This window comes from Purpureocillium lilacinum (assembly GCF_023168085.1).
Source record: "Purpureocillium lilacinum CBS 284.36 DNA, scaffold_1, whole genome shotgun sequence".
NCBI classification, from domain to species: Eukaryota; Fungi; Ascomycota; class Sordariomycetes; order Hypocreales; family Ophiocordycipitaceae; genus Purpureocillium; species Purpureocillium lilacinum.
In genome coordinates, this window is record NW_027072111.1 from 6,960,287 (window position 1) to 6,987,587 (window position 27,301).

Sequence of the window (27,301 nt, forward strand, 5' to 3'; positions counted from 1 at the left end):
TATTCTCCAGGCCCTCTACAGCTTGCTGGGCCCTCCATTGTCTGCCCTGGGTCGGGTCTGTACAGACAGTTCATCCCACCAGGGGAACGTCCGGGGCGCGTTAGCCACAACAGTGTCTTTGAACTCCGGCTTACGCTTTCCAAAGAACGCTTTCTTGAACGCCAGGTGGTCGCTGCTGCGCATTAGTACGGTGACACTTCGACGGTGAATTCGGCAAGGAGCAACGCACTTTCCGCCAAACATGTCATACAGAAGAGGACTGTCCACCAGGTGCGCGCGTTCCGCCGACCCGGGGTTCCTCCAAATGAGCTGTCTATTGAGAAAGACGGCCATGAGGCTCACATTGGTGGTGAGATCCTCAGCCAGCTCGAGGGCTCGCGGAAGGACGTCCTTCGGCTCGGGCAACAGCTCCGCGAAAATGCCGTTCAATACGGGCGAGTCGGCGGGATACCTCTTGCCGGTCGCGAGGAGGTATGTTGCGTTGCTGTACCCGACCATGCGTGGTAGGAAGAAGGAGCTCGCCGACTCCATGGTCAGACCGATTCGCGAGAAGGGAAAGCCAAACTCTGAAGTTCGAGGTGCGATTCTAGATTGATGAGATATTTACCCATTTTCATTTCAGGTTAAGGGCCTGCGCTCACCGGATCGTTGCCGCAAGAGTGGACGTCATGCCGATGCCCACCGAGAGCCCATTGTAGGCCACGATGATGGGCTTGCTGCAATTGAACATGGCCAGCGCAAGCGTGCCTCCTGGGTCGCGCATTTCGCCCACGGCCTCCTGGTTCTTCATCTGGCTCGTGTCCATTGTGAGATCAATGCCGGCGCTGAACGCCTTGCCCGCGCCGGTAAGGACAACAACCTTGACACGGTCGTCGACGTCTACGGCGCGAAATAACCCGATCAGGTCTTGGATCATCCCTGAAGTGATTGCATTGAGCTTGTCGGGGCGATTTAGCGTCGCCACCAGGATCGGTGTGACGCCGGCAGCCGTCTCTGGATAGTTGGTTACGCGGACATGACTGTCGGGCGGGTTGGTGTAAGTCGCGGGCACGACGACGCGATTGGCATCAGCCATTGTTAAGGCACAACGATGGGAATTGCCAAAGTAGCTCTGAAGGTGTCAAAACGAGATATTATTTTCGCCTGGGAAGATTGGTAGATGAAGGACTTTATAATCCTCGGGCTGCCGTTCATCTGTATCGGCAAATGCTGGGGATGTCGTGCTCGTTTGTGGGGAGAAGGCGGGATTGATGACTGATACGGCTATGCTGGCCCATAGCCGACGTTCCCAAGTTTCAAATGCAACGTGCAAGGGCAATGCCGAACCGAATGCCCTGCAACTGCCATACATTGGTCTAGTCAAGTGCTATCAGATACCAATGAGGCCACCAGGCGACGTGTATGCAACCAGGGCTCTTCACTCACGGTAGCACTCTTTTTCGGGAACGTGGCAAACTGCGTGATCTACGAGAGACCATTCCCTCCCGCATGCGATATATTTTTCTATCGAGAAATACGCCGAGAATTTGTCCTGGGAGGTTTTCTCACCAACGCAACCGAACCGTGGGGTCTATGCATGTTCTTGCGCCCCAGCTAGACGCAGCACCGATCCATGCCGTAGCGCACCTGATGCGGCTAATCGTCTTCCCGAGAGACCGTATTTTATAGCTTGTGCTCCCTCAACGGGCTTGCAAATAAGAGTCCCAGCCCCGATACGCCAAGTCCTACTAGGAAAACCCCACAGCGCAACCCCGTAGGCTTCGTGGACGCCATCGTCGCAGCCCTTCGGCAGGTGATTCAGCTCCTCCAAGGACCCTACGATGCGTTTTATCACATCTGCTGAGCCCTTCACGGCCGTCAAAATGCCGGTGCAAATCTGCCTGAAGCAAGTTCTGGTTCACTGCCGAGGCAATGGTGACACCCGTCGTGGATCCCGTAGACCGGAATGCGTAGGTTGCCGAGGTAGGAACAGCTTGGTCGTGGTGAGGTACCGCCGCAACGGTCGCGACTAGTGCAACGGACAACATGCCACCATACCCTGCCCCGACTAGGAAAACATATAGCAAAGTTGAATGAGAGCTGGTCTGCACAGTCGGATGAGAATAAGCGAAAAACCCCAATAGTCTCGTCGGCTCATGGGCTTTTGTCTTGTGCCGACTTGATACGATTGGAACTAACAAATGTGCCCTCAGATATAAAGCCACAGGAAACCAATCTGGGGCAGTCGAGTCGCTGAGAGATAGATTTGAGGCCCTAGAGGTACATGTTGAGCACGTCATGGTTTGGCATTAGCCATTGACTAACTGCCCCAGATTGGGAGAAATGAGTTGCTTGGTCGCTGGGCGCTTCCGGCCATCATCAAAGACAACCTGGCTGTATTCGACCAATTCAATGCATCCTGCCACTTGATCTTAAGCTTCTCCTGGACTGCGTCTCGGACTGCCTGGGCTCCGAGGAAGCGTCCGTCTCGATACGTACCATCGCCGTGATGCCCATTCCAAGAGCACCCTGTACTTCTTGCACTACCCGCCTGGGTTGCAAAAGCTCCATGAGGTGGGCCAAAACATGCACACGGACATTGGTACCCTGACGCTCCATCTATGGGTCAATCGGAGGGGGTGTGTTGTCAATGACAATATCCACAGGCGCAACCTGGGTGCAGACAAAGTCCGTGGGGCCGTTGCCCCCAGCGTGACAGTATGTAGGCACGTTGCCCTGGCCCCAGTATCCAACGCTACATGCGCCTACTCGTCAGCCCTTCAACTTCATGATCGGAACGAATGGGCCAACTTACGCGAGGCCTAGCTCATGGTAGATCCTCAAACTGAATTCATTTCCGTCCTTGCCAGCGTGCAGGCTGAATCTATACTTGGAGTCTCCGCAGGTCGTCACCTCCTTTGGCGTGGGGAAGTCAGGACTCTGGGCGGTGCACGAGAGGTTGCTGGCGTCCTTGCCACTGAGTTTGAAGTCGACGACGTTGATCTTGGTGCCAGATGGAGAACTGTCCTTGCGCACAGTGAAGTTGCTAATTGCGATGTTCTCGGATGGCTTGCTCTCGCTGGTCGGAACGGCGCCGGCAAGGGTAGCCAGCGATGCGGTGACCAGGGCAAGGGCATGCATGGTGTCTGAGATGGAATGAAGTCGTCTGCGTGGGAGTGTAGTAAAGGTACGATAACTTTGATGCGGCTGTGTTGCACCTTTAAATAGTCCCTTTGTCCGGGAATCCCCCAGGCCACAATTATGCATCGCCCCTGGAGATCACGACGTCATTTGCCGACCTCGCGGTAATACCTACCGAGCCACGGCGGAGCGGCATGCGGGGCCGAGAGGCAGAGACGTCTCCCTGCTTTGGAATACGAAGTTGCATTCGCTCGAACCGTCCGGACATCCGGCGGTAGCAGGTGAAGCTTAACTGGCCTAGCTTCGTATTCAGCTGGAGCGATCGGCCGCTTGGCCGGGTGATGACACTGGGGACAACCTGTGGCAGAGCGGGTTCGATCAGTGTCGTAGCCTCTCCCGACTACATAGCCTCGCGGTTATGGCTGAGGTTGAGAGCACCGCCAGACGGTCAATCGACTTTTTCACATTGCGAGGGCCCCATCACGGAGAGGTGGTCTTGTTTGTACTTCCATGTCGGGCGCCTTTCCTGTTCCACGTCGCATCTCAAGTGGAGCAATTGCACGCTGTTCGCATCCCTTGTTTCTGACACGTCCACGAATCGAACACTTCCTGTTCCACGGGGTCCAGAGCAATGGCCGGCTTCGTTTTGTCTACATGAAGAACCTGGGATGGCAGCGTCTATCTTGGCTGACGGTCAGATCGTAAGCCTGACGCTCGATGTGACACTTTACGGACCGGAAGAATGCTTCTTCTTTCGTCCGGTGGGTAGTGTCATCAATCAACGCGTCGCCTAAGCGCGCATTGCAAGTTTGCTCGGTGCTGCAGCACCCGTGTGGAATTATTGTACACCCTCAAGCCGCGAACTCGTCGAGTGTGCTTCCTTGTCAAGGCTCGGCATGCCATCGAATACCGCCGCTTACATATCCAAAAGTCACATTTTACTCTGGTCGAAGCACCGATGCGGCCTTTGGAAGCTCCGCCACCTCCGAGACCGCTGGCAAGGTTTCTCGCACCCGGCCTGCCTGCGTACCGAGAGTGGATTGCCACGCCGTCCCTGGCCCGTGCGAGTGAACGCTAGGTACGCTTTGCAGTGCGATCATCTGTCCGCGACGCTGCGCTGTCTGCGGCTTCCGTTAGACTTTATTCGGCCAACTACATCTTTCAATTTTTCCGTTGGCTGTGCTTAACTTGTGTTTCATTGTGTCGTGAGGAGGACCGGAGCCAGCTTCTAGAGGCTAGCGCGTGGGGAGGCCGCTGCGGCAGCTTATATGCTAACTCTGCCCGCTGGTGGGATGTGAGAATATTGGTTCGACTTGATGTTGCAAGGCCGGTCGTTAGCTGACGCGTGAGCAGGGTTGGGAATGTCGAAGGCAAGCTGCTTACCATAGTGGGCATGTGGCGGAGCGTTCAAGCAGCCACGGATCAACGCAGTCGGTGTGAAATGCGTGCCCACAGGGCAGTCGTCGCAAGCGGGCGCCCGGCATAAAAGACTCGGTGCAAATGGAACAAGTGCATGATTCCTCGTCGGCAAGCTTTCCGGCCCCAATATTAGCCAGCTGTGACGGCACCGTGTATCGAATCACGCGCATCGTCTCGAGGTCCTCCAAGGACAGTCGGGTCTGACTGCTCTTGCGCGGCGATGACCCTCTCTGAACCTCCAAAAGCCGAAAGACGCGCTTTCGTAGCACGTACAACCCGAGCGCGATGCAAAGCGTCAGCGACACGCACACCGCCGCGGCAATAGTGGCGACGTTATTGTGAGTGGCCGGCGGCACGGGCGCCGCGTCGGACCCGGCGCTGCGGGAGGCCGGCGCATGTGGGGCCGGCGATTCGGCCATGCCCCGGCCTCGAGAAACTGCTGCAAGAGGAGAGTGAATGCAAGCGATGAAGAGTTTGTCGTGATCGCGTCGCTCCGCGAGATGTTTTTTCGGGTGCAGGCAGTTCCTGGAATTGATTCAGATTTGAGACATGCAGCGGGAAAGGCTTCCATCTGCCTGCTAGCTCTGCTGCTCTGTGTAATCGTGAGGGATTTATCTCTTTGGTTCGCAGGGTGCGGGCAGAATCCGGACATGGAGCCGCCCGTGTAAGCTGTTAGGCGAGGCTCTATTCGCATCGTCACCGCGACATGGGTGGGCGCAATTCCTGAATGGGGGAACAGGTCACGCCTACCCGCCTACGTTACCTGACCACGGCTACCCCCAGCCAACTTGGGGCTAGGCAGGGCGCGGTGCAACTCATGGGATCGACATTAAATATTACGGTATTATGTACTTTGTTCATTGCTCATTGTCACGCGTTGGATTGTGTCGTGCAGCGCGCGCCGCGGGAGCCGCTCCGACTCGTGCGGTATTTCTGTCGCTTGGAGGCCTGAGCGTGGCCACTTCACGCTGATGGGGTTGCGCCCTGTGGCGGCTATCTCGTAGACTGTTGGTTGCAGCTTCAGCGCATTTTCTCTCTCTTTTCACTTTGAATATTGACTCGTCGCTGGCCGTGATTCGCAGAGAATGGAATTTCTTCCGAATGGGATCCCCAGCGACTGGGCACGAAGCTTCAACTTGCCATCCGTTGAAGGTCACGACGAGGAAGCCGACAGGCGTTCCAGCGCATCTAACAGCGAGGCTCCGCTGACGCCGTTGCCGATATATACCAGCATCCATCGGTAAACTGCCACGTCTGGTCTTGCCCGCCCGTTGCTTGCCCTGGAACTGAACAAACGTCCACAGGATCCGACGTTTAGTCCTCGCCAGCATCGGTAGAATCCCACTGGTGCTGCCAGGTGCTTTCTTGTAGGCTGACGGCCGACAGACGACCCCTACACACTGGAGCATTTTCGCGAGCCCAGCTTGAACGCGCTCATCGTTCGACCACTCGTGGACCGCCTCAACGATCCGCAAGACACCACCGTCGGTCCGTTACCCTGCTCTTCCAACGGACCACCAGGGTCACACCCACGAATCGCCACTTACTGGTCCAGTTTACTGTCTCCTCGTGAATCGCGTCCACTTCCTGCGCGAACAATCTCAGCTTGTATACCAATCCGTCAATGGCGCCCGAGCGACTTTATGCGAGCTTGTGGCCACGCGAGTCCTCCGTCGCTTCCACGAAGATCACCCCGGCCAGGCGGGACTATTGCTACTCGCGCGAATTCTTGTCGAAGGCCATGATCCCTTCCAAGGTGCTCCTGTTCACATCGAGCGCGAGGGCCGCCAGCTGCACTGGCCGATCCAGGATCGTGGCGGGCACGAGCATGAGCTAACAGCACTGGAGCTCGCCATCCTATCCGAGAGCAAGACCTTTGTGGCGTCCTCGGCATGTCAGCGCGTCGTCGACGCCGTACATAGTGGGCAAATTGTGTATACGCCGCTGAGTTTCGTCGACATGCTGCCCGACCACTACAAGCACCGACCAATATCACTCTACGACCCGCACGGAGCTCGGCTGCTAAACCACCACCGGCTTATAGTGCCACGCATTAGAGCGATTGTCGAAATGGTCGAGTTCCTGGTCCTGTTGATGCTTTACGTTTTGACCATGGTCAATCGTAGACTGGATCACAATCCGTGGGAGCTGCTCTTTTGCGCTTATACGGCCGGCTGGGCGCTGCACGAGTTTGCCGCCATCATCGAGCATGGATGGGAAGTCCACGCGCAGAGCCTCTGGGCCTTTCTTGACGCGACGTTTGTCGTCGTGTACGCAGCTTACTTGCTCGTGCGCGTGTACGACATCGCGCTTGGACAGCTGCACGATGGCTTTGGCCTGCACATTCTCTGCATTGCAGCGCCGGTTCTGCTGACGCGCATTGCATTTACTTTGCTTCCGCACAACATTGTCTTCATCTCATTGCATGCCATGATGAAAGACTTCACCCTCGTCACATTTCTTGCCATATGGTGTTTTCTCGGCTTCCTCCTTGCCCTTCAGTGGCTCATCACATCTGACCAAAGTCGCGGTGGGGAGGACAGCGCTCCGAGCTGGTCGACCGTGTCGAAGTGGCTGCTATGGATATGGTTTGGCCTCGATGGCACAGGCATTGAAGAATCGACGCGCTTCCACGTCGTCTTTGGCCCGATGCTCATCATTGCCTTTGCGTTCTTGGGCAACACTCTCTTCCTTACCATCCTGGTCGCGTTACTTACGAATACCTTTTCGCGAATCATTGCGGACGAGGCGGCCGAGATCCGTTTTCGGCGCACTGTTCTCACCTTTGAAGGTGTCAAGAGCGATGCCATATTTGCTTACCCTCCACCGTTTAACGTTCTCGCCCTGGCGATCCTTCTTCCCGTCAAGTCGGTAGTGTCTCCCCGACGGTTTCACACGATCAACGTCGCGCTCATTCGCCTCTTCAATGCACCAATCCTCATCATCATCAGCCTCTTCGAGCGGCGAAGTCTCTGGGCCCGCCCCAAGCGGCCGAGTAGAAGCTGGCGATTCACTGGCTTCTCGCCGCACGGAGATATCCAGGCTGTCTTTGAGACTCCGCTCCCGGAGGAGGTGTCAGACTTCATTGACATTCTAGATCCGATGAGCGAGGTGCCAGTCTTGGAGGATGATGTGATGTCGAGATTGTCGGGAGATGTACCTCGCTCGAGGCTACGGAGGTCACGGATGTCCAGACGCAGAGGGAGATCGGGCGATGACAGCAGATCGCCATTTCCAGCGCAGTTGCAACTGTGAGCCTAAATAAACAATCGAGGACACAAGACAGCCATTCGGTCCACGTGGTCGCTGCACGGCCTTGAAGCATGCTCAATCGCGAGTCGCGACCGATCAGCATACCACACCAGCTTCTTGCCAGCGAGCCACTGCATCTTCCCAGGGTACGACTTTGGCGCCGCGCGACTGCAGCATCTCCTCGACACCTCTCTCAATATCTACTGCCGGCTTTTGCTTGTCGTCGTATGTCGAATGCGCTCCACGGAGAATCGTCACTCCAAGGCCCGCCGACAAAGCTCCTTTGCATGTTTCCTGCACACAGCATTCGCTCTGAATGCCAAACGCGATGATACTATCAATCCCCTGTTCTTTGAGCTTCTCCGCCAGGTGTGGGTTGGACTCGAATGTGTCCCCTGGCTCACATTAGCTGCATTTACAGGGTCGCATTCTTTCGCGACGGCAGTCATCTCCCGATAAATCGAGGACTTCCACGTACGGGTTGTTTTGGCGACTAAAATCTCGTCTTTGGCCCCGTCGTGGGGGTTGAACACGAGTTTCCAGGGCTCGCTGCCATTGACCAGTGTGCCTTGCTCAGGGCGCTCTTCGTGCTGCACGAACACAATCAGCGCCGGCTGCTTGCCCTCGGGAGCCGACGATGCAAGGTTCCGCGCCGCGCTCAGGATCTTGTCTCCAGCAGCGCGAATGCGCGCCGCGTGCGGGATTTCCGTCTGCGGATCCCCGGCGAGCTCATTTTGTATGTCGACAACGAAGAGGGCGGTGCGAGGCATGATTGCGACAGCGGTCGATGTCTGAGCGAACAAGGCGATCTTGAATGGTCGATTCACTCAGATTCGGGTGGTAGTGATTTGATGTCTTTTTGTGAAAGAAGCGGTGATTCAAGGCAGGATGACCCGAGGAGTTTGTCGTCAACTGGGAACTTCTGTAGGGGCGACAGCTGAAGCTGCCCCGCCTTCTGGGAACAGGACCGTGAATCTCTAGCCTTGGTGCCCTGCAACGCGTGAACAAGATCGACCATGAGGCGACTCGATAGTTGAACAACAGGGGGCCCTTTTGCAACTACCCTGCCCGCACGGCTCAGTGAATGAGATAGGCACTCACACATCATACCTTGTGATCGACTATCACGATGATGGCCAATCGCACTTCAACCTGAAGTGCCGCCTGCGTTTTGTCGCTCACTGGGCCAGCGCTCACGCTTTGCCTCGATTCCGATGATGAATCGGACAATGTCCAGCCGATACATGTCTGCGTCATGGAGGCATCTTCGCGACTGAGAGTTTCCGTGGGCAGCATGACACCAATATTGGATAAACGCAATACGCATGGTAACATCAATCTAGGTAGAGAGTAGCGGCCTGGCGAGGGCCTCTTATTATTTGGCCATAGAAAGGTACAAGGTCTGTTCGCTATGAATATGCCAGCCAGCCATGCCACGTATTCCTGAGCCGCTCCGTATTGGACATGGAAAAATAGGCCGAATTGGCAAGCTTGTCCCGAAGCTGCACAAACTTGGCTGTTGGAGCCCTCTTCTCGAAAAGGATATCCAGCTCCAAGTACGAGAGGCCTTTCGTCTCTGGCAGCCGAAAGTAGCACCAGACTAGACATATGAGTGCCGCTCCCGCGTACACATAGCAAGACCTGCCCTCGAGATTCCAGCCCGTCGGGTCTAGCATCTTCAGGACCAGGACGTGGTTGACGAGCATGACGAGATTGTACGCGACTCTGGCGAGCGCGACCGTCTTAACCCGTAGGCGAGTCGAAGGGACCTCTGCGACCAGGATGTAGCAGACGGGACCGAGTGTTAAATCGTAGGTAAATGTCGCCAGGATGATCACAACGCCCAGGGCCCACGAGGTGCCAGAATCGCCACTCCCGGCCGCCGAAATCGTGCCTCCAATGACGAGAAGAACGACTGCCGACGACAATCCGGCCAGGTAAAGCGTTCGGCGGCCAAACTTGAGCAGCAGGCCCCAAGCAATCATGCCCCCAACGATTGCCAAGCCGTACATGCCTGTCGACAGGTTGAACGAGTTCGATGGATTGAAGCCTGCTTGCTCAAAGAAGTAGGGCGCGTATCCCGCCCAGATAGCGCCAGAGATGGCCTGGCAGATCCACACCACGCATGAGATTTCCGTCCTACGGCGGTTTGCTCCGTGGAAACAGTCCATGTAGGTAGCGCCGCCGTAGTTCAGCTTCTTCTCGATGGCGTTGGTGTGCTCCATCATTGCAAGCGTATCGTTGATTGCAAGGCTCGCGCGATTTGAGAGCCGCTGAAGAGAGTAACGGGCGTCTTCCGGCCGCTCATGGCGAACAAGCCACCCTGGCAGGGTCCCAGAATCAGCGCAAAGAACATGAAGAGGCTAGGAAAAGCCACTGGGAGGTAAATTAGGTATTCACTTACAGGGACTATCAGGCGCAAAGCATACGCCAATCAGTAGAGGCACCGCGAATGCCCATTGCAAGGCGAACGGAATGCGGTACGACCACTCCGTAGGATTGTCGACGAAACCGCGCAGGATGCCCGTTCCGAGAAGCTGTCCAACGACCCAGCACATGTTGACATTGCTCAAGATATGGCCACGAAGCCCAGATGGCACGACTTCAGCAGCGTAGGTAGCTGCCAGTGTTTGGATGACACCCCAACTGAAGCCTGCAGCAATGTCAGCGCCAGAGGAGCTTACTCAGGTGCAACGGAAGGAGCTCAACACCTACCACACAGGGCCTGTGATGCTACCAAAGTACCGATGTTTTGCGCGAAGAAAGCAGCGAAAACAGCCACACACAGCCAGCTCAGAGTTGCAATAAGCACCTTTCGATACCCTATCGCGTATGTAATGTACCCGTGAGCGAGTAAGCCGATGATCTCGCAGGTCACGGCCGCGTTCTGCAGAGCTATTTGCCATTCGGACGGGATCTCGTAAAAGTTCTCGTCTGGGAACTTGTCCAGGGATGGCGTTCGTCGTCCGTACTTCCGCTTGAAGGTCGGGAACGCGAGCAGGCCAGAGATGATGACCTTGCCGTAAGCCTCCAGGACGACAGTGAGGAAGAGCAAGAGCGACCAGCCAATCGCCTTGGGATATCGCCGACAGCAGTTGAGAAATGTCATGTGCTTCTCGGCCGCTAGACCTCGCCGAATGCGCTGTGTTGTGTCATCGGAACTCGCCGGCAGATCTGGAAGCCAGAGCGTGTCGGTCGCCGTGGTGGAGATGGGCGTGAACAAGTTGATCTCATCTGATGGTTCTGTGCCGCCGGGCCGTTCCGGTAGGGGCGCAGCGCTGGAGTTCCTCGACTCGGGTTTGCGGCCAGGTTGTGGCACAGGCCCGGTCGCCAAACTGATGTGCGGACGGTCGACATCGTTCCGGACGCCCTCGGTTCGATCTTTGTCTGACAACAAAGCCATTATGTCACTGTGCCGCAGGAGTTAGTCTCCATTTGACGGTGAATGCAAATTTCCCACTGCACGTGGCGGAGGCCGGTACAGTCGTCTGGCTCATACCATTCGCGAAACGCGCGAGCATGCTTGAAGTTGTTCAAACCGCCCGTTCGACGTGCGGGGCTTTCAACATTCTCTCCTTGCTTGGTCGGACGACGATCACGAGGCGAGTTGCAGACTGGGCGTGGAGGTGGAATCGCGTACCCAAGGAGTTAACATGAAATGCGTCCGCTCGGGGCAGGATTTTGCGCTTGGGACGCACATCTTCGGACTCATAGGCGAGGAAGCTTGATCATGACGGCATCGTCCTTGGTAGGGCCTGGCGATCATTTTAAACCGTTTGCGTCCGGACCGATTCTCCAGGTGGTGTGACCTGCTCAGCTCCCTGCCGGTGGCGTTCCTGGGGTGAAGAGCCGCGGGAGCGACGGACATCCGACATGGCGTTTCACCCTCTTGGCATGAAGTGGGAGCTACGTCAACGCGGAGGAGCCAATTAAGGTGCGAACGGAGGCGGTAATAAGCTTTCAGTTCACTGTGCCAGCTGTTGAGGTGGCGGGTGGGCGAATGTCTCTCGCGCCACGGCGGGTTTGTGGCGCTGTTTGCGCTGCACCTGGCGCACTGGAAGTTGAGCTAAGCTGGCCCATCATGCAAAATATCCGGGGTTTTCGGCCCGACACGACGGCAACCCCCAAGTGCCTTGACAGGTTGCTCCGTCCCTGGTGCGGATTTGTCCAAATACACGATGAATTGTCGCCATTGCGATGGCTTTGACTCGTTTATGGTAGTTTCCTGGTGGTTTGCGCCCCATGCCGTTGAGCTCACGTCCCCATCCAAGTTGTTGTGTCCTGAGTTCTGACGATGTTTGAGTTTACCCGATGGTATGATAGCGGGCATGGCGATCTACCTATTCACTTGACTTTTGTTCCTTGACCAGGCGCAACGCTTGGCGCATGTCCGGAGACGGAAATCGATCAGCGACTGACAAGACTTTGTTGAGGCGTGTTGCTCGCGACCGGGACCACACGCACTTGGCGGGATCCTACCAGACTACCAGCGACCGTACCTGAGCCACCGGCAACACACGCCGACCCTCCCAACACCCACCCAGGCGCTTACTTCGTAAGTCAGAAGAAATCCGCGGCTGTACAGTAGCGGCCTAGTTATTACTTACACGACCCCTTTCTTCTGAGCCTCAGCTGCCTGCGTGCAGGCTGCAAAGCACCGGGCGGTGTGGCTACCCTACCCTACAATCGATGAGAGACTTTCATCCTCGGCGCGCCCATCTCCTAGTCGTGGGACCGTGAGTATGGAGAAAGCTTTCCATCGAGCTTGTGCAAGAGTAGAACATCGAAGTCGCGGGTCAATGAATATTCAAGTTGTCGCGAATGGTGCAACGCTCCATGTCTGAACTGGCTGGACACAAGTACCCGAAGCTCAGACACCGACGCCGTAACAGGACGCGACCTTCCACGTAGCGGTCTCATACCAACACAGTCATCTATCGGAGCCAAGGTCGCGGCTCAAGTACCCTACCCTTTTATGCTGTGGCGTCAAGGCTGAATACTGGCCTTTTCCCCTCCATAATACCACCAGCCGCATTGGGGCACACGTTTGGCCCGTGTTCTCGACCGTTTGCACGGCATTCGCTTCCCTGCAGCATCATGCACGCAGGGTCGTAGCGCAGACCAAACCCTTCAGCCCTTAATGCCGTCCTGCACCGATTTTGTGCCATTATTCGGACATGAGCATGCGACAAAGGGTTCAAAGACAACAAGGGCGTGTCGCGTTGTCCGCCAATTCCGACTTCAATGCTCTGACAGCTTGCAGCGGGCTGCCGCCACGACACAACGTCACTTCATGTTACGTGCCGGTTATCATTAAATTGTTCAAGACCGTATCCAGTGCGACCTCTTTGTCTACGTCGATATGATGCCTTGCGCGAAAAGCATCGTGCCAAATTCGTCAACCTCCGCAAGCCACCTCTCACTTCTTTCGTCCAGTTCACTTGAAGCGTTGAAGCCAAACACCTCGCTCATCTTAAGCGGGCCTCCACGCCACTGGCGTAACAAGGTCGAATACAACGCTTTCCACGTCTGTTCATTAGATTCTAGCCATAGGTGTCGGGCCCCCTGGGCCGGTAAGGGCCCAAGCTCAAGGCATGACAGGACGGGATAGCCGTGACAAAGTGACAGCGTCCATTCCAGTTGATGCAAGGCCAGGATGGTGCGCCTCTATGATGCCCACGTTATTGATCTACGGAGCTGCAGACTACACAGAACGCCTGGCTAGTTTGCACGCCGAGCGCTTTGGACTCGACTTCATCATAGCTGGGCGTACCATTGAACGGAACCCACACGGAGGCATTCGCATTGCAACTCAGTGTTGCACTTCGTCTACTGGATGTCGCGAATCCCGAGGGCATCGGTGCTGCGTTTGGAGGGGTTTCGGTTCTGCTGAACTGTGCCGGCCCATTCATGAACACGGCGAGGCGCCTGATTAATTAATGTCGACATGCATCCAAAACGGCGTCCACTATCTTGACATTTCAGCTGAGCTCAATAGCTACCAGCTTGCTGAAGCCAACGACCAGATCGCCAAAGATGCCAATGTCATGCTTTTACCAGGCTGCGGAGGCAGTGTCGCTATGCTTGGATGTCTACTTGGGAAGGTCATCGAGAAAGTCAAAACACCAATTGCCATCGACGTTGCCCTTTCTGTCGCTGGCCCATGTTGCGTGGGTCGACCATATACGCATCAGGCAGCCTGTCAACCGAGGTCCTCGAGCACCGAAATAACGAGGTTGCGAAACGAGAAGCCTCCGAGATGATCAACCTTGACTTTGGTAATGGAAAAGGCTCGGTAGCCAACCACCCCGTGACTCTTCCTGATATCATGTCAACCTGGAGGACTACAGGTGTGCACAATATTCGGACTGAAGTTCATCTTGATGGCGATACGTTTCCTGCCTCAGACCAGAGCTCAATCACGCGTTCGGATGGCCCCAGTGCCTTAGGAGAAGGAGAGGGAGGCCTCGCCCTATCACGCCGCAGTTGCCGTCACTGCAAACGATGGGACGACTACTCATGCCGTACTGCATACAGTGAATGGGTATACCTTTATAGGATTGGCGCCCCCCGAGGCGGCAGCAACAGTGCAGGCTGGAGTAGCAAACCCTGGCTTCCAAACCCCGGCGTTACAACAACTTATTACAGACGATAGGTAAATCGGAAATCGTGATACTCCAAGATTAATACTAGAATCATGAGACACCAGACAGCCTGTAAGTTTACAAGATTGAAAGCATGCTTACGCTATCACCGCAATGAACAGTCGTGGAATCGCTGGGTAGACGATTCATATTCAGTAATGGGAAATTGAGTTGCCCTGCCTCTTACAATCCATGTCCGAACGCTTTATCTTCGTTCATTACCAGACCACCGAATGCGACGACATGAGCCTCAAGCCAACGCTGTCCATCAATGGCTACCCCGCAATCAACCCGACAGACGCAAAAGTTCCTTCGCGCTTGGCGACCGCCTGGTGCTACTTCATAAATATCCTGGGAGGCAGATCCTATAGCACACGGTTCTATTCACTGCCAGGCTATATATAGCATTGCTGTTGCAATGGCCTGTGAGCAGCCAGGTCCAGGGCCAAATTGACATGCCTTAATCAGACATGAGCACTGATGCATGTAGGGTCTAGAACAGCTCCCTGTGGCAGACAAGTGAGAAAGAAAAAGCGAATGCAACGTAGATTCGCATTTCCGAAAGCCACAAAAATGAGTTGAGTTCCATCAAATGAGTTTGAATGCTCCCTCAGTTGCCATGGTAGTCTTCAACATCTCAAAGTGGCAGAGCCTTTCTGTTCGTGCTTGGTATCAATCCTTAGCCCGCTGCACTGTCATCTCAGGTTCACATCAACGCGGGGTCCTGCGCAGCACCAAAACGACATGGCAGGCGTGCATTCTGCCCTTCTAGATGTCAGAAATATGGAAACCAATGCGGCAGGACTGCCTTGCAGTGGCGGTCGATGTGACGCTGTATTTCAATGTTACTTGAGACATACATGTGGCGTTGCCTAGGCCTGGGCTCGTTACAACCAGGCTTTTCAGCTTCTCGGGTTGAGTAGCTTTCACGGACCAAGCTTGAAAAAACGCCTTTTCGTTCTCCGAGGGGCCAGATAGAGGTCGTGAGTGAGGGGTACCTAGTCAACCCAATGTCCTTCTGTTTGCGACCCCTTGAATACATGTATAAAGCGTCTCCTTCAAGATCCCGTTGTTGGTCATGTTTTTACAATACCGAACACCACCGCGCTCTTCTAATCGGCTCTTATAATCAACCGCCATCTTTGCCAAAGCCAACACCATAAGTTGCATAGTCATCATGCGGTTCCTTTTGACTCTTATACCCTACCTCTGTATCACCACAGGTCTGGTCATACGAGACGCCCCAAGCTATGTCAAGATCAAGGGTGTGAGTCTTCTTGGAAGCGGCTGCCCTGCTGGCAGTGCCGATGTTCAAGTCGATGCCACCGGGTCTCTTTTTGAAGCCACGTTCTCGGAGTACGAGGTCGAGACTGGGCCAGGCACCAGACCTGTTGACTGGCGCAAGAACTGCAAGTTGACTCTGAACATGGAGTTTGAATCGGGATTCCAGTACGTCTCGCCTATATGGCATGGCAGCATTAATGTCCCTGTATCTAACGTACCAGATTTACCATCGTCGAGACCGACATGATAGGCTTTGCCGAGATTCCCGCAGGCGTGGACGGCCAGTGTACCAATACGTTCTCCTTCACTGGTAACGGCGCTGAGCATGTCGACTATAAGATTGCTCTCAAGGGACACTACAGTGGCAGATTTGATCTCCAGTCTCGACCTGGGATCTTCTCTTGGTCGCCGTGCGGAGGTAGCACGGCGATTCTGAACATGAACACTGCTTGCAACATAACGCCGACGCAACTTCCGGCCCTCATTGCGGCACGTTCACCTTCGTTCCGTCAAGCATACAGTTCTAATACAATTATAGGTGGATCATATCAGCGGCAAGCTGACAGTCAAGTTCGCTGTTGACTGGCGCCCTTGCCCCAAGCACTAATCGCTGCCTGATCACAATGAGCGCAGCTCATATATTGCACTTGACCCCTTGCAGATTCTACGAAAGCACACACTCCTTAAGACGACCGGGAAGGATGCCTTGGTGACCTACTCCAGCCTTCAAATGCTTCACAGGGCCTTCAAATGCTCTAGGCACACCTCGCTATCCCCTCTGGACGGTCGGCAAGACTGGACTGGTACTGGCTCAGTTTTTTGTCCCAGTACGTACTTTGAGCTTGAGGTAGTCCCGCAATCAGGGTCCTGTGATAAGTCAATCATGAAATCTTCTCTTCTCCCTTGACTGAATGGCATAGTGATGTCCAAATGGTCCATTAATGGGGATTCTTGGGGTCGACACTCACAGGCTGAAGTCTAATTCAGTTGGCCGGCGTGCCTTTCATGTATCTCACGTGGCGTCTGCCAGTAATCTCGGCCCAGGCGGAGGGGCAGATGAACCGCCGCTGCGATTGCGGGCTTGAAGCCAGTCCCGCGACTATTTGATGGAAGCCATTTCTACAAGGCTCCTGCACTTACAAATATTCCAGGAAGACCCTCTATTCGGTATCTAAGATTGCTTGCGCCCTCTACAGACGTCGCTTTCTCCGTATTCGCGCCCTCTGAACAGATGCATACTGAGGTCCCCGTCCATATATCGCTCAACCAGCCGCTCACATGAATGCGAGGGCAGTCATGACTTTGCCGCAATCCAACTTACCGAATATTGTCTACAATGAAGCTACTATACCAGACACATTCACCCTACGCGCGCAAAGTTCTGGTCTTCGCCTATGAGGCCGGCATTGCCGATGACATCGAGGTTGTGCATGAGGAAACGAGTCCGTTGGTACGCAATGCCGAAGTCTATGCCGCAAATCCGCTCGGCAAAGTCCCAGTGTTGCTCCGACCAGGCGAAGTGCCCCTTTTTGACTCCGATGTCATTTGTGCCTACCTGGACACGCGACACGGCCGGCCACCTCTGATCCCAGCAGAAGATGAAAGTCGCTGGAAGACACTGCGCATGCAAGCCATCGCGCAGGGGCTTGCGGATGTGGGCATCTCATTGCGCTGGGAAACTACAAGACGACCAGAAGAATTGCGTTTCGCGGAAATGCGAGAAGCCCTGGAAAGGAAGCTGGTAGAGGGCTACGACTGGCTTGAGCGGGAGCTGGACCTCAACACAAGCACTGGGACGTCTGTTGTTCACGTTGGGCATATCGCCGTGGCAACGACACTGAGCTGGCTTGAGTTCCGAGGCATGCCCGACTTCCGCGAGGGCCGGGAGACGCTGGCAATGTGGTTCGATGAGTTTCAGAAGCGACCGTCAATGAGGGCGACGCCACTATCAGGCGAGACGCAGGACCAGCTTGTCGACGCAGTGATGAGATGATGTGATCTTTTATGGCTTCATCTACACACTGTGGGTCATTTATTATCGCAACTTCGCTCGAAACCTCAAATCAGGAGCCGACCGTGACGAGGCAAATATCACTCAGCTTGAGGGCATGGGCTCGCAATGCAAACCACTGAGCGTGACGTGAAAGAGCATGTTTTGGGTGTTTCACTCTTGATGACGTGCCATATCTCGTATCATAAGTTCGAACGACTTTTGATGTATCGAGGAGGTTCAGCTAAAAACATGAAGGCACAGCACCTGCAGGCTGCGATGCTGCCGTGATTCGTTCCGTTGTCATACCGCAACCGACGTTGCGTCTGGCTCTGTTTTGGCCATGTAAGGGTCCTCAAATGGTTTCTGCCCCATTCGTGACCAGCACATTGCCGACATCAAAGCCTCATCAGTTTCTTTTCCTTGAAACAAGAGTTCCGACTTTCCATCCCCAAGATGTGTGACCGAGCGATCCTGTGTTGCGTGAGTAACCATGCACTCGAGGAGTTTGAGACGTTTGGGGGCCTCTTACCAATCCTAGTGTCAGTTTGATAACACCGTCAGCCCATAGATTGGTGTATTTGTGCTTGGGCTCCTTGCCCTGTGTCACGAGCAGGACATTCTCTGCAACCACGGTGGCTTGACGCATCGCAGAGCGGGCATTCGGATTTGGCGTGTGCGTATCGGCAACATCGCCACATGCGTACACATTTGGTACATGAGCCGCATCAATCTGCAAAGTCTCCTTAACCTTGATGTGACCACTTGGGGAGATGGCGGTCGGCACCAGGCTCTCGATGACCTGGGATGACGGCTTCTGTCCCGTGCAATCAATCTGACTCGCCACCTCCCGTCAGTAGGATGCCCATTACACGATCGCAGCTGATACCAGCGATACTTGGGGTCGAAACTCACAACTAAGTCGCATGAGACCTTTCGCCCGGATCGTAGGACAATGGCGCCGTTTTCTCGTCCACCATCATTAACCCGCTCATTGAGGATTACCTCGACCCCTAGCGTTTGGAGGCCTTCCAGTGCCGATTTCTGCAAACCTTTTCCGAATCGATGCATGACGGCGTCACGAGAATGAACAAGAATAACGTGCTTCTTGGGATAGAGATGCTTCGCATCGGTGGCAATCTCGACGCCAGCAGCGCCGCCTCCAACGACGACTACTGTCTCGGCCAGTTCGATCTTCTGTTGCAGCTCTTGCATGAGCTTCATTCCAGCAAGCTTGTCGGTTGCGTTCACTCGAGACGGCAGGCCCTTGTCGACACCCGAACCTGTAGCGATGACGAGGATGTCGTAGGGAATGTCCTCGCCGCTATTCTCCAAGTGCACAGTCTTCTCCGTCACGCTCGCCACGCGATCAGTGACCCATCGCAGTACACCCTCAGGGTTGTCTCGTACGAGTCCCCCGTAAGGGATGAAGGCCTTGTGTTCATGGCCCTTGACCACGCACAGTCTTGGTAGAACCCAGGTAAACTGGAAGTGCGAGTTCGGCTCTATGACCACGACCCGGTAGGGACTATCCGGGGGGAGACTGCTCGTCAGAATGTACGCAACATGGTGTCCCGAGAAGTTTGCGCCCACGATCACGATATTTCGAGTCCTGGGCGTGGACACTTCTGAAGACTGGCGGCGGATTTGGCGTTGCACCAAAGCAGTTCTTACTGAACGACGAAGCTCCCCCCAGAGTACAAAGAGCATGTAGCTCGCAAGCTTGGCGTAGAGTGTAGCTTTGGCCAGCATTGCGACGGTGCAGGGAGCTGCTAGGATATGCCGTCCAGGTGGTGTGAACCAAATCCTGCCACCAAGCAGGTCAAGAGGTCAAATACAAGCCAACCTGCCGCCAAGGCAGCCCAGTGGCCCGGGTCAGGTCGCCACTTTTCGGAGGAATGCGCTTCCAGCGCCAAAGTGGACAAGGGTCCCGGGGGCTGAGGCTGAAGGAAGCAATAACTTGGCATTTATGGGCGGGTTGGGCCGGGTCGTTTAGAAAGTACCTCATTATTGCAGGCTAGTGTTCAAAAAGCGGTCCACGCTGTTATCTGATGATCTGATAACCCCATCACAAAGTCACACCAACTGAAAAGTTTTCCAAAGTCCGCCCGCTGTCGCTAGCTTCAAGCCACAATTTGCGGTGCATGCACAACTCCATCCGTCGCGTTGCTCGGAGCCGCCACATCACTGGCCCCTTGGCGACGCCACTCGTCAAAGGTCATACCCTTTGCGGACGAGGGCAGTTTCACCATCAAGGGCACCTCGATGTCCGACTCGGTTCCCAGAACCTCGGCTTTGTGGACAATCTTCTCGGGCAGCACCTCGAACCCCATCTTCTTGTATAGGTTCACCGTTGACGGCGAAGACTCGAAGTAAACGGGCAGACCCGCCAGCTCGCCCATCTGAATGCCCCACTGCACCAACAGAGCCCCGGCTTTGCGCCCTTGGTGCTTGGGGTCAACCGCGATAACGTGAACGTCTGAACCTCGCATTAGTGCTCAAGCCATCGGTGACTCGGACCAACTGCCCGTCGTAGCAATGTCACTTACAGATGTAGGGTCGGCCGCCGAAGAGTCTCTCCCTCACCTCCCACAGGGGGTTGAGGATTTTCTCGGCTCGCTCGCGCTGCTCGCCTTGGAGCCAGGGCACGCCATGGTTCTGTCGCTCCTCCGGGGTTCGCTCTTTCAGGTAGAGATCGCCCAGCCCCATACCGATGATATCGCCGGTCTCCGTATCGACACACTTGAGGGTGTACTGACTCTCGCTGCTGTGCCAGTACTGCAAGGTGCCCGCTGCGTGAGCGTCCCGGAACCCATCGTCGAGGATACCTGGGAAGAGGATCTTGAGCATCAAGCGACCCATCAGGTCGTGCTCAAATGCGGCGAAGTAGATGTCATAGACACGACGAATGTCGGGAATCAGCGCGGGTAGGATGACCTGAACCATGATGGGCGGTGCTGAAGAGAGACACTGTAGATCTTCGGTGTTCTATGATATCTGATCTTGAGTCCTTTTGACTGTGTTGAGATGAGACTGTCGGGGTGGATGTCTGTGCATCATCTTCCGTGACGGATCACCGTCCTTAAATATTCGGAACCCCGCTCTCTCGGTCCGCTTCCGAAGGAACTTCATTGAGAAGCAGTCGTGCGGCTGCTGAGGACCGCGCCCTTTCAGTTGAGCGCTTGAAACCTGTTATGTTGGCACTGTCAAGTGCCACTCTTTTTGTTTTAGCTCGACCAAGCCATTGATGGTCCACTTCAGCCCCATCGGAGGCTCGTGGCCATGGGCCGGGGTTATGCAGACGAGTTGCCAACGGCAGGCACACACCTTATTTGCTTCTGGATCCTGACAATCCCAAATGGCAGGTATGTGGACCACCCATCCTGCAGAATGGACATTTGGAGTTCCGGAGCGGATACGAGGCACCTATTTCGGTGTAAGCCTCGCGTGGAAAGTTTACTCCGCGTGACATGCATGATTTAATTCATGAAATAATGTAACCAACATCCAGGGGTCTTCGCGTTGGCTAGCACGATGAAGTCATAGGCGCATGTGGGCGCAATACGCATGGGAGAGCAAATCATGAGATCGTAGAACGATATAAATGTATTCAAGCGTTCAAGCGGCGAGGGATGCGCGGACTTGGAAGAACGTGCCAGCAATTATATCCCGCCCAGACGTGTTGTTCCTCGTGTCCAAGTTTCAATGTTGTCTATTCGGAATAATATACAGTCTTGATAACCGTTGTGAAAGCGGCACCAATCTTCCACGAGTGAAGGCAATTGTCCCAGATAATAACCAGTTTGTACGACCACCGTCGGGTTGGCGTGTGTTTAGTCTTGTTGACTGCATTCTGTGTGGCGAATTAGAGCATCTGGAATGCGACGGCGCCGAGACCGGCAATCACCAGAGCACCCGGAACGGTGTTCAGGCTCATAGCCTTTACTTCAGTCAGCAACTTGTCGTTTCAAAGCCTCTGCACCGGGCAGTGCGCTCGTACCTTGTTAACCACGACACTTGTAGGGGTTGGCTGCGTCGAGGTCCCGTTAGTGGGCGCTGAGCTCTGCTTAGTCGACGATGACACCGCGGCGGTAGACTCGGCCGCGTGGGAGCTGGTGGCGTGGCTCTCGGCTGAGGTAGACTTAGACGGCGCAGCAGTGGTGACGAGCGTGGTCTCCGGCGCACCGGATGCGGGGGTGGATGTGGCAGCAACTGGGGTGCTGCTCTGCGCAGAGGGCTGCTGAGCAGCAGACGAGGACTGCATGAGTTCGAATGTACATTAGCATGAATGATCAGTTACTTGTTGGTGGGGAGTTGATCGTCTGTGTCGTGGTGTCCAGGGAGACTCGTACCGAGGGGCGCTTCGGCGGAGCAATGACAATTCCCATATCTACAGAGAGGTTAGAGTGGCCCAGACATATCGGACGCGTGTGAACCCATACCTTTGCAAAGGCTGACACCAAAGTTGATGGCGCCTTCTGCCTCGCTCTCGCACTTGGAGTATGCGCACTCAGCAAAGTAGTTCTGGAGATCCTGTCCTTTGCAGAAGCAAAGGTACATGTTCGCCTCCTTGCATTCCAGCGGCGGGTGCTCCGTCACGACCGATGTGAAGCAGTTGACCTGGCTTCTGTCAGCTTTAGGGTTTCATGCAGCGGGTGCTATACCCACAGCGCAGCCAGACTGGGCGCTCGCGACTGCCGCGAGGCCGGCGAGAGTGAAAATTGCGGCCTTCATGGTTGTTGAGTGTTTCTTGGTGTACGGTGAACGAGCGTATAGTATTTTCGGTCGACAGTACCGGTCAAGGGACAAACTTGTCGCCAGCCTCCGGCATCCCGACGGGAGTCATTATTATACACCTCGGTCTCCCACGACGCGCAAGCTCAGAATAGTCTAGCGTTCTCTCACTGCCGCCATCAACAGCTGAACCTCGCTCATCCGAGATTCCGCTGGTCCCACGACGCCAAAAGTCCGAACTCGAAGCCCATCGGCGCAAATTCACGCAACATGGATGGGGACTCAGCCCCACGGGTCGCACCAGCTTTGATTTATCTGATCATCAGATATCGTCTGTGCAAACAACCCCTGTCTGTGTGGCTGCAGGGATAGAGGCATTATCCCAGCACGGACAGACTGTGTGCGAGTCACGAAGCCCAAGCTTGACCAACCTGCGTCTTGGCCTCCAAGTGTTGTGGCGTCACAACTGCGACAGGCTTGGAAGCGTCCACGAGCCAAGCGTATTGCGGCTGCGGAAACCCCAGCCAGGCACTAATAAGTTGGTGGTCTAGACTATTTGTCGCCCCACAACGCGCTCCGTTGGTAACTTGGCTGCCAAGCGTTGTTGTAACCGAGGTGGGGACGAAAGCAGGGTCAAAATACACATGTATCTTATCTGATCATCGCAGGACACGGCTCGACACCAACAGCTCGAAGCACCATGGGTTGTCCATTCACTGGCGTCAATGAGTGGGCACAACAACCATGACTTGCTTCCAGAGCAACTGTAGAGCTGCCGCGCCTTTGAAAACGCTCATTTAGGCATCATAAGCAACGTTGTTTCTTATATATGTCGTGGTTTGGACCTCGGAATTGCACGAACTCCCGTCACCTCACGCCAAGCTTCTCCACGTCGCAGCCGCACGTGGAAGCGGACGTTGTACCCGGATCGTCCCGAGCTGTAAGGTCTGATTAGGCACATTCCGAGGTATTCGTGGAGACTGAAACGGCCTCCGCCAAACAGGAAAATTTCATCCGCTCCTCTGTGTCGGGGACCCCCCGTTCAGGGAATCCATGTGGAGGAAGTAGATCCATCCTGTCATAAGTTTTGGCCGCTCGGCGCCGGCTTCCGGACGCTTCAGCTTGCCCTTTAGCACGTTTTGTTTGTGGACTCAAGAAATTTGCCTCCTAGTTGTCTGGTGGTTCCGGTAGACTATTGGCAGCCATGCCCACATGCATGCCACGGCAATGTGATTCAATCTCCATACTTGTATTCTATTTTGTACATTCAGGGGTATGATGCCAATAGGAAGTGCCTGATCGAGCTGGGACTCCTTTGCCACCCTTCTCACAGCCCTGCGCGATCGATCACGGAGACCGGCAGATCCACCTACTCACTTACAACGCCGCCATCACTCCGGCTGCAACAAGGGCGACAAAAGGAGCAGGTCCAGCCGTGGCCACTGCTCCACCGGTCGAGGTGGAGCTTGCTGCGCCCGTTGCCGCGCTCGCCGGAGTAGTTGCCGCAGACGTGTTGCCGGTGGCGGCGGCGGAGCCGGAGGCAGGGCCGGTCTGCGATGCCGTGGGAGATGCCGTGCGCGTCTTAGCCTGGGCAGTTGCGGCAGAGCAAAACTTGACGCCTGCGGGAAGGACCTTGCCTGTCATCTATAGTCAGTATGCGCGTCGGGAGCTCCGTCGTTGACAGGACGTAGCTTGGTTGTGTACTTACCGATTGAGTCGTCGGGGCCGCACGCCTGCATCACGCAGTTGACGCCTTGGTTGTAAATGTCCTCGTAGTTCTTCTGGACGCACATGCAGACCGCATCGTCCAGTGAGCAGTTGGTAGCCTTCTTGATTGCATCATCCAAGCACTTCATCGAGCACTCTGGAAAGTAATCCTTCCGATCCTGAGCCACTGATGTGGCGGCCAGGGCCGAGAGAATGAGGACCAGTGTGGACTTCATGGCCTATGTCGCGTGTCCTTCAGATTACTGAGCTGGATGTGGAAATGATTAAGGGGGGAAGTGAGAGTTCCCAGTAGTGTAGCAAAGAATCCGAGTATGTAGGTGACAAACCCGTACCACACAATACTCACGCCTTGGTGAGGATTTTAAGGTCGTCACGTTGTGGCGGCGTGTGCTCGGCCGCCCTCCCGCCACGGCACTATGCACCTGGGCCGACGCATGAGTTACCTTGGACTCATAATTTCCTCAAGACGCCCAGGGGGCCCTGGTCCGTGGATGGAGTCAGTCACGAGGCTTAATGGTGGCGGAGACTTCGGCGAGTCTGGCATCCCCGAAGCCACCGTTTTTGTGGCTGGCCTAGACTGCGGATCTGATAAGATTTCGCGATGGGACCAGACCAGCCCGCCCTCCATGCGCCATTTACAGTCGGCTCGCCTAACTGTACCTTGGCAAGGGTGGAGTGTGCAGCAGCCGCCCTGCCAGGGTTCTCTTCGCATGCACCGTGAGTCCGAAGCTACTGTACTAGATGGGACAAAGTACCTTCGGAAGGCTCCATGTCGTTCTACGCATGTGACTCGGATACAGACGGCCGTTGTCGGGGCCCGCAACCTTGCCCACCAAGCTCGTAGTCCTGCGGTCTGGGGTGCGTAACACCGAGACTTGGTTTTTGTTCATCTTTTACAAAACAACTGTCGCATGCGTTGCGTTGTTGCGGTGCTGTGCCTTGCTTGAATTTGGACTAGATTTGGTGCCAATTGTCAGGCGACATTGCATAGCGATTGGGACGCCGCCCATTGACTGTCAACTCTGCGACTAAAACCGGAGACAATCGCAACGAAAACTACCGAATCCCAGAACGTTGCGGCCATCACAAAACAGTACATGATGGCCGCATCTGAGGTATTCGATATCGGCAAGACAGCGGCCAGAACCCCCGCCAAACAAGATGTGTCGGACCACTCGGCAGAGAAGCATGATGGCGACGACGGCAGGCAGGCCGGAGTAAGGAAGATCGAGGCCGCGGCGTCGGTTTGGTCCAAATGGCACTTGATCTTCGCTTTTGCAAAGTCAGTTTCGTGCCCGACGAATTGTGCGCCGTACAAGAACAAGAAGATAGCTAACATTTGCCACCTTGAAGCATATGGCTAATTTACTTCATCCTGTCCATTATGGAGGTCGTCTTCCGCACATTGGACCCTTTCGTCACGAGTGCTTTTTCGCGACATTCGCTCACCGCGGCTATGGGCATCATTTCCAGCATCGTCGGCGGTCTGTCCAAGCTGGCCATTGCCAAGATCCTGGACACCATCGGTCGACCGCAGGGAATGGCGCTGGCGCTTCTCGTCTGGGTCATGGGCATGGTGATGATGGCCGCTTGCAAGAACGTTGAGACTTATGCTGCAGCCCAAGTCTTTTCCTCTACAGGGTGGGCGCAGAGTCTCTCTCCCATACTGAAGTAAGATCACCTACTGACATCGGCGGTCGCAGGTCTCAGGGCGTGAGCTACTGCCTTACCATCTTCATTGCCGACACTACGAGCCTCCTGAACCGACCTTTGATGCTTGCGTTCGCCACATCGCCCTACATCGTCACGACCTGGATTGGTGGTCCTATGGCGACCAAAGTTCTCGCCGGACCGGGTTGGCGATGGGGCTTTGGCATGTGGGCGATAATCACGCCCGTCGTCGTCTTGCCCCTCGTCATCCTCTTCGGCTGGGAGCAGTACCGAGCCAAGAAGGAGGGAGTCGTGCTGCCAAAAGACTCCACCAAGTCGGCTTTCGCCACAGTGAAGGACTTTGTCATTGACGTTGACCTTTTCGGCCTGCTGCTTCTTGCCGGCGGCATGGCCCTGTTCCTGCTTCCATTTGCGCTATGGCAATACCAGGATGATGGCTGGCGGAGCGCACTGGTCATCAGCATGATCATCGTCGGCGGCCTCCTCGTCATCGCGTTCGTGTTTTGGGAGAAATACTTCGCTCCGGTTACGTTCATCCCATTTGGCCTACTAACGGATCGGACCGTATTCTTCGCCGGACTCATGTTCCTTTTCGTCTTCGCCAACTCTCTGATCTGGGGCAGCTACTTTACGTCGATGCTGCTCGTGGTCTGGAACACGGGCGTTACGAAGGCAACCTACATCAGCAACATCTACCGAGTCGGCTCGTGCTTTGCGGGCCTCGTTCTCGGATACCTCATCAGGGTTACAGGCCGGTTTAAATGGGTTGCGACGATCTATGCGCTGCCGCTTATGCTGCTCGGCGTTGGATTGATGATTCACTTCCGGCAGGCTAGTCAGACCGTTGGATACGTCATCATGACCCAGATCTTCGTGGCCTTCGCGGGAGGCCCGATGGTCATCGCCGGCGAAATGGCCATGATGGCTCCTTCGGACCATCAACACGTTGCCGTCATCATCGCGATACTCGACCTCTTCGCAGCCGTTGGCAATGCCATTGGGCGCGCGATCTCGTCCGCTATCTGGGCAGGCACATTCAAGCAGGCTCTTGCCAGGAACTTGCCCGCAGAGGCTCCCGTTGACAGCATATACGGGAGCTTGCCTATCCAGCTGAGCTACGAGCCAGGTTCCACAGAGCGGCTCGGGATTTCCGAGGCGTACTCAGAGTCACAGCGCTACATGCTCATCACAAGCACATGCTTCGTTGCTGTCGCCTGGGGCTGTGCTTGGGTTTGGAGGGACATCCGAGTCAAGGACCGAAAGCAAGTGCAGGGCTACGTGGTCTGATGCCATCATGAGTGAATCGGCCTTCAGGCCCTTCATAAAAGTCATTTTAATCGGCCTGGCTGAGTCGGCCTGCCGCACAAACAGTAATACCAAATCATGCTACGTTAATTCCGCAATCTCTGTCGTGGGCAAGCTTGAAGATCTCGGCAAGATGGTCGGGGCGAGCTGAGTG

The 27,301-nt window shown here is 55.3% G+C and overlaps 11 protein-coding genes across 11 annotated transcripts; 3 read left to right on the forward strand and 8 right to left on the reverse strand.

Moving 5' to 3' along the window:
* Nucleotides 1-15: 15 nt before the first annotated feature.
* On the reverse strand, nt 16-1,075 carry PLICBS_001718 (uncharacterized protein; the record flags this gene model as incomplete). Its single annotated transcript, XM_018317191.2, has 3 exons — nt 16-172; nt 230-586; nt 642-1,075. 3 exons carry the CDS (start codon nt 1,073-1,075, stop codon nt 16-18), a joined length of 948 nt encoding a protein of 315 aa, XP_018182716.2.
* Nucleotides 1,076-2,598: 1,523 nt separating this feature from the next.
* On the reverse strand, nt 2,599-3,120 carry PLICBS_001719 (uncharacterized protein; the record flags this gene model as incomplete). Its single annotated transcript, XM_018317190.2, has 2 exons — nt 2,599-2,734; nt 2,795-3,120. 2 exons carry the CDS (start codon nt 3,118-3,120, stop codon nt 2,599-2,601), a joined length of 462 nt encoding a protein of 153 aa, XP_018182715.2.
* Nucleotides 3,121-6,163: 3,043 nt separating this feature from the next.
* PLICBS_001720 (uncharacterized protein) lies at nt 6,164-7,757 on the forward strand (the record flags this gene model as incomplete). The annotated part of the gene is made up of 3 exons (XM_065599895.1): nt 6,164-6,295; nt 6,388-7,650; nt 7,710-7,757. The coding sequence occupies 3 exons, from the start codon at nt 6,164-6,166 to the stop codon at nt 7,755-7,757; spliced, it is 1,443 nt and encodes a 480-aa protein (XP_065455967.1).
* A 130-nt stretch (nt 7,758-7,887) lies between these two features.
* Nucleotides 7,888-8,561, reverse strand: PLICBS_001721 (uncharacterized protein; the record flags this gene model as incomplete). The annotated part of the gene is made up of 2 exons (XM_018317187.1): nt 7,888-8,186; nt 8,270-8,561. 2 exons carry the CDS (start codon nt 8,559-8,561, stop codon nt 7,888-7,890), a joined length of 591 nt encoding a protein of 196 aa, XP_018182712.1.
* Nucleotides 8,562-9,200: 639 nt separating this feature from the next.
* Nucleotides 9,201-11,194, reverse strand: PLICBS_001722 (uncharacterized protein; the record flags this gene model as incomplete). Its single annotated transcript, XM_018317186.2, has 3 exons — nt 9,201-10,114; nt 10,196-10,444; nt 10,507-11,194. 3 exons carry the CDS (start codon nt 11,192-11,194, stop codon nt 9,201-9,203), a joined length of 1,851 nt encoding a protein of 616 aa, XP_018182711.2.
* A 5,861-nt stretch (nt 11,195-17,055) lies between these two features.
* On the forward strand, nt 17,056-17,712 carry PLICBS_001723 (uncharacterized protein; the record flags this gene model as incomplete). Its single annotated transcript, XM_018317185.2, has 1 exon — nt 17,056-17,712. The coding sequence occupies one exon, from the start codon at nt 17,056-17,058 to the stop codon at nt 17,710-17,712; it is 657 nt and encodes a 218-aa protein (XP_018182710.2).
* Nucleotides 17,713-18,012: 300 nt separating this feature from the next.
* Nucleotides 18,013-19,461, reverse strand: PLICBS_001724 (uncharacterized protein; the record flags this gene model as incomplete). The annotated part of the gene is made up of 3 exons (XM_065599896.1): nt 18,013-18,183; nt 18,242-18,556; nt 18,715-19,461. The coding sequence occupies 3 exons, from the start codon at nt 19,459-19,461 to the stop codon at nt 18,013-18,015; spliced, it is 1,233 nt and encodes a 410-aa protein (XP_065455968.1).
* Nucleotides 19,462-19,832: 371 nt separating this feature from the next.
* PLICBS_001725 (uncharacterized protein) lies at nt 19,833-20,655 on the reverse strand (the record flags this gene model as incomplete). The annotated part of the gene is made up of 2 exons (XM_018317183.1): nt 19,833-20,188; nt 20,259-20,655. The coding sequence occupies 2 exons, from the start codon at nt 20,653-20,655 to the stop codon at nt 19,833-19,835; spliced, it is 753 nt and encodes a 250-aa protein (XP_018182708.1).
* Nucleotides 20,656-21,574: 919 nt separating this feature from the next.
* On the reverse strand, nt 21,575-22,443 carry PLICBS_001726 (uncharacterized protein; the record flags this gene model as incomplete). Its single annotated transcript, XM_018317182.2, has 5 exons — nt 21,575-21,649; nt 21,710-21,967; nt 22,062-22,099; nt 22,152-22,329; nt 22,378-22,443. The coding sequence occupies 5 exons, from the start codon at nt 22,441-22,443 to the stop codon at nt 21,575-21,577; spliced, it is 615 nt and encodes a 204-aa protein (XP_018182707.2).
* A 1,377-nt stretch (nt 22,444-23,820) lies between these two features.
* Nucleotides 23,821-24,386, reverse strand: PLICBS_001727 (uncharacterized protein; the record flags this gene model as incomplete). Its single annotated transcript, XM_018317181.1, has 2 exons — nt 23,821-24,080; nt 24,152-24,386. The coding sequence occupies 2 exons, from the start codon at nt 24,384-24,386 to the stop codon at nt 23,821-23,823; spliced, it is 495 nt and encodes a 164-aa protein (XP_018182706.1).
* Nucleotides 24,387-25,271: 885 nt separating this feature from the next.
* PLICBS_001728 (uncharacterized protein) lies at nt 25,272-27,129 on the forward strand (the record flags this gene model as incomplete). The annotated part of the gene is made up of 3 exons (XM_018317180.2): nt 25,272-25,453; nt 25,525-25,812; nt 25,875-27,129. 3 exons carry the CDS (start codon nt 25,272-25,274, stop codon nt 27,127-27,129), a joined length of 1,725 nt encoding a protein of 574 aa, XP_018182705.2.
* Nucleotides 27,130-27,301: the final 172 nt, after the last annotated feature.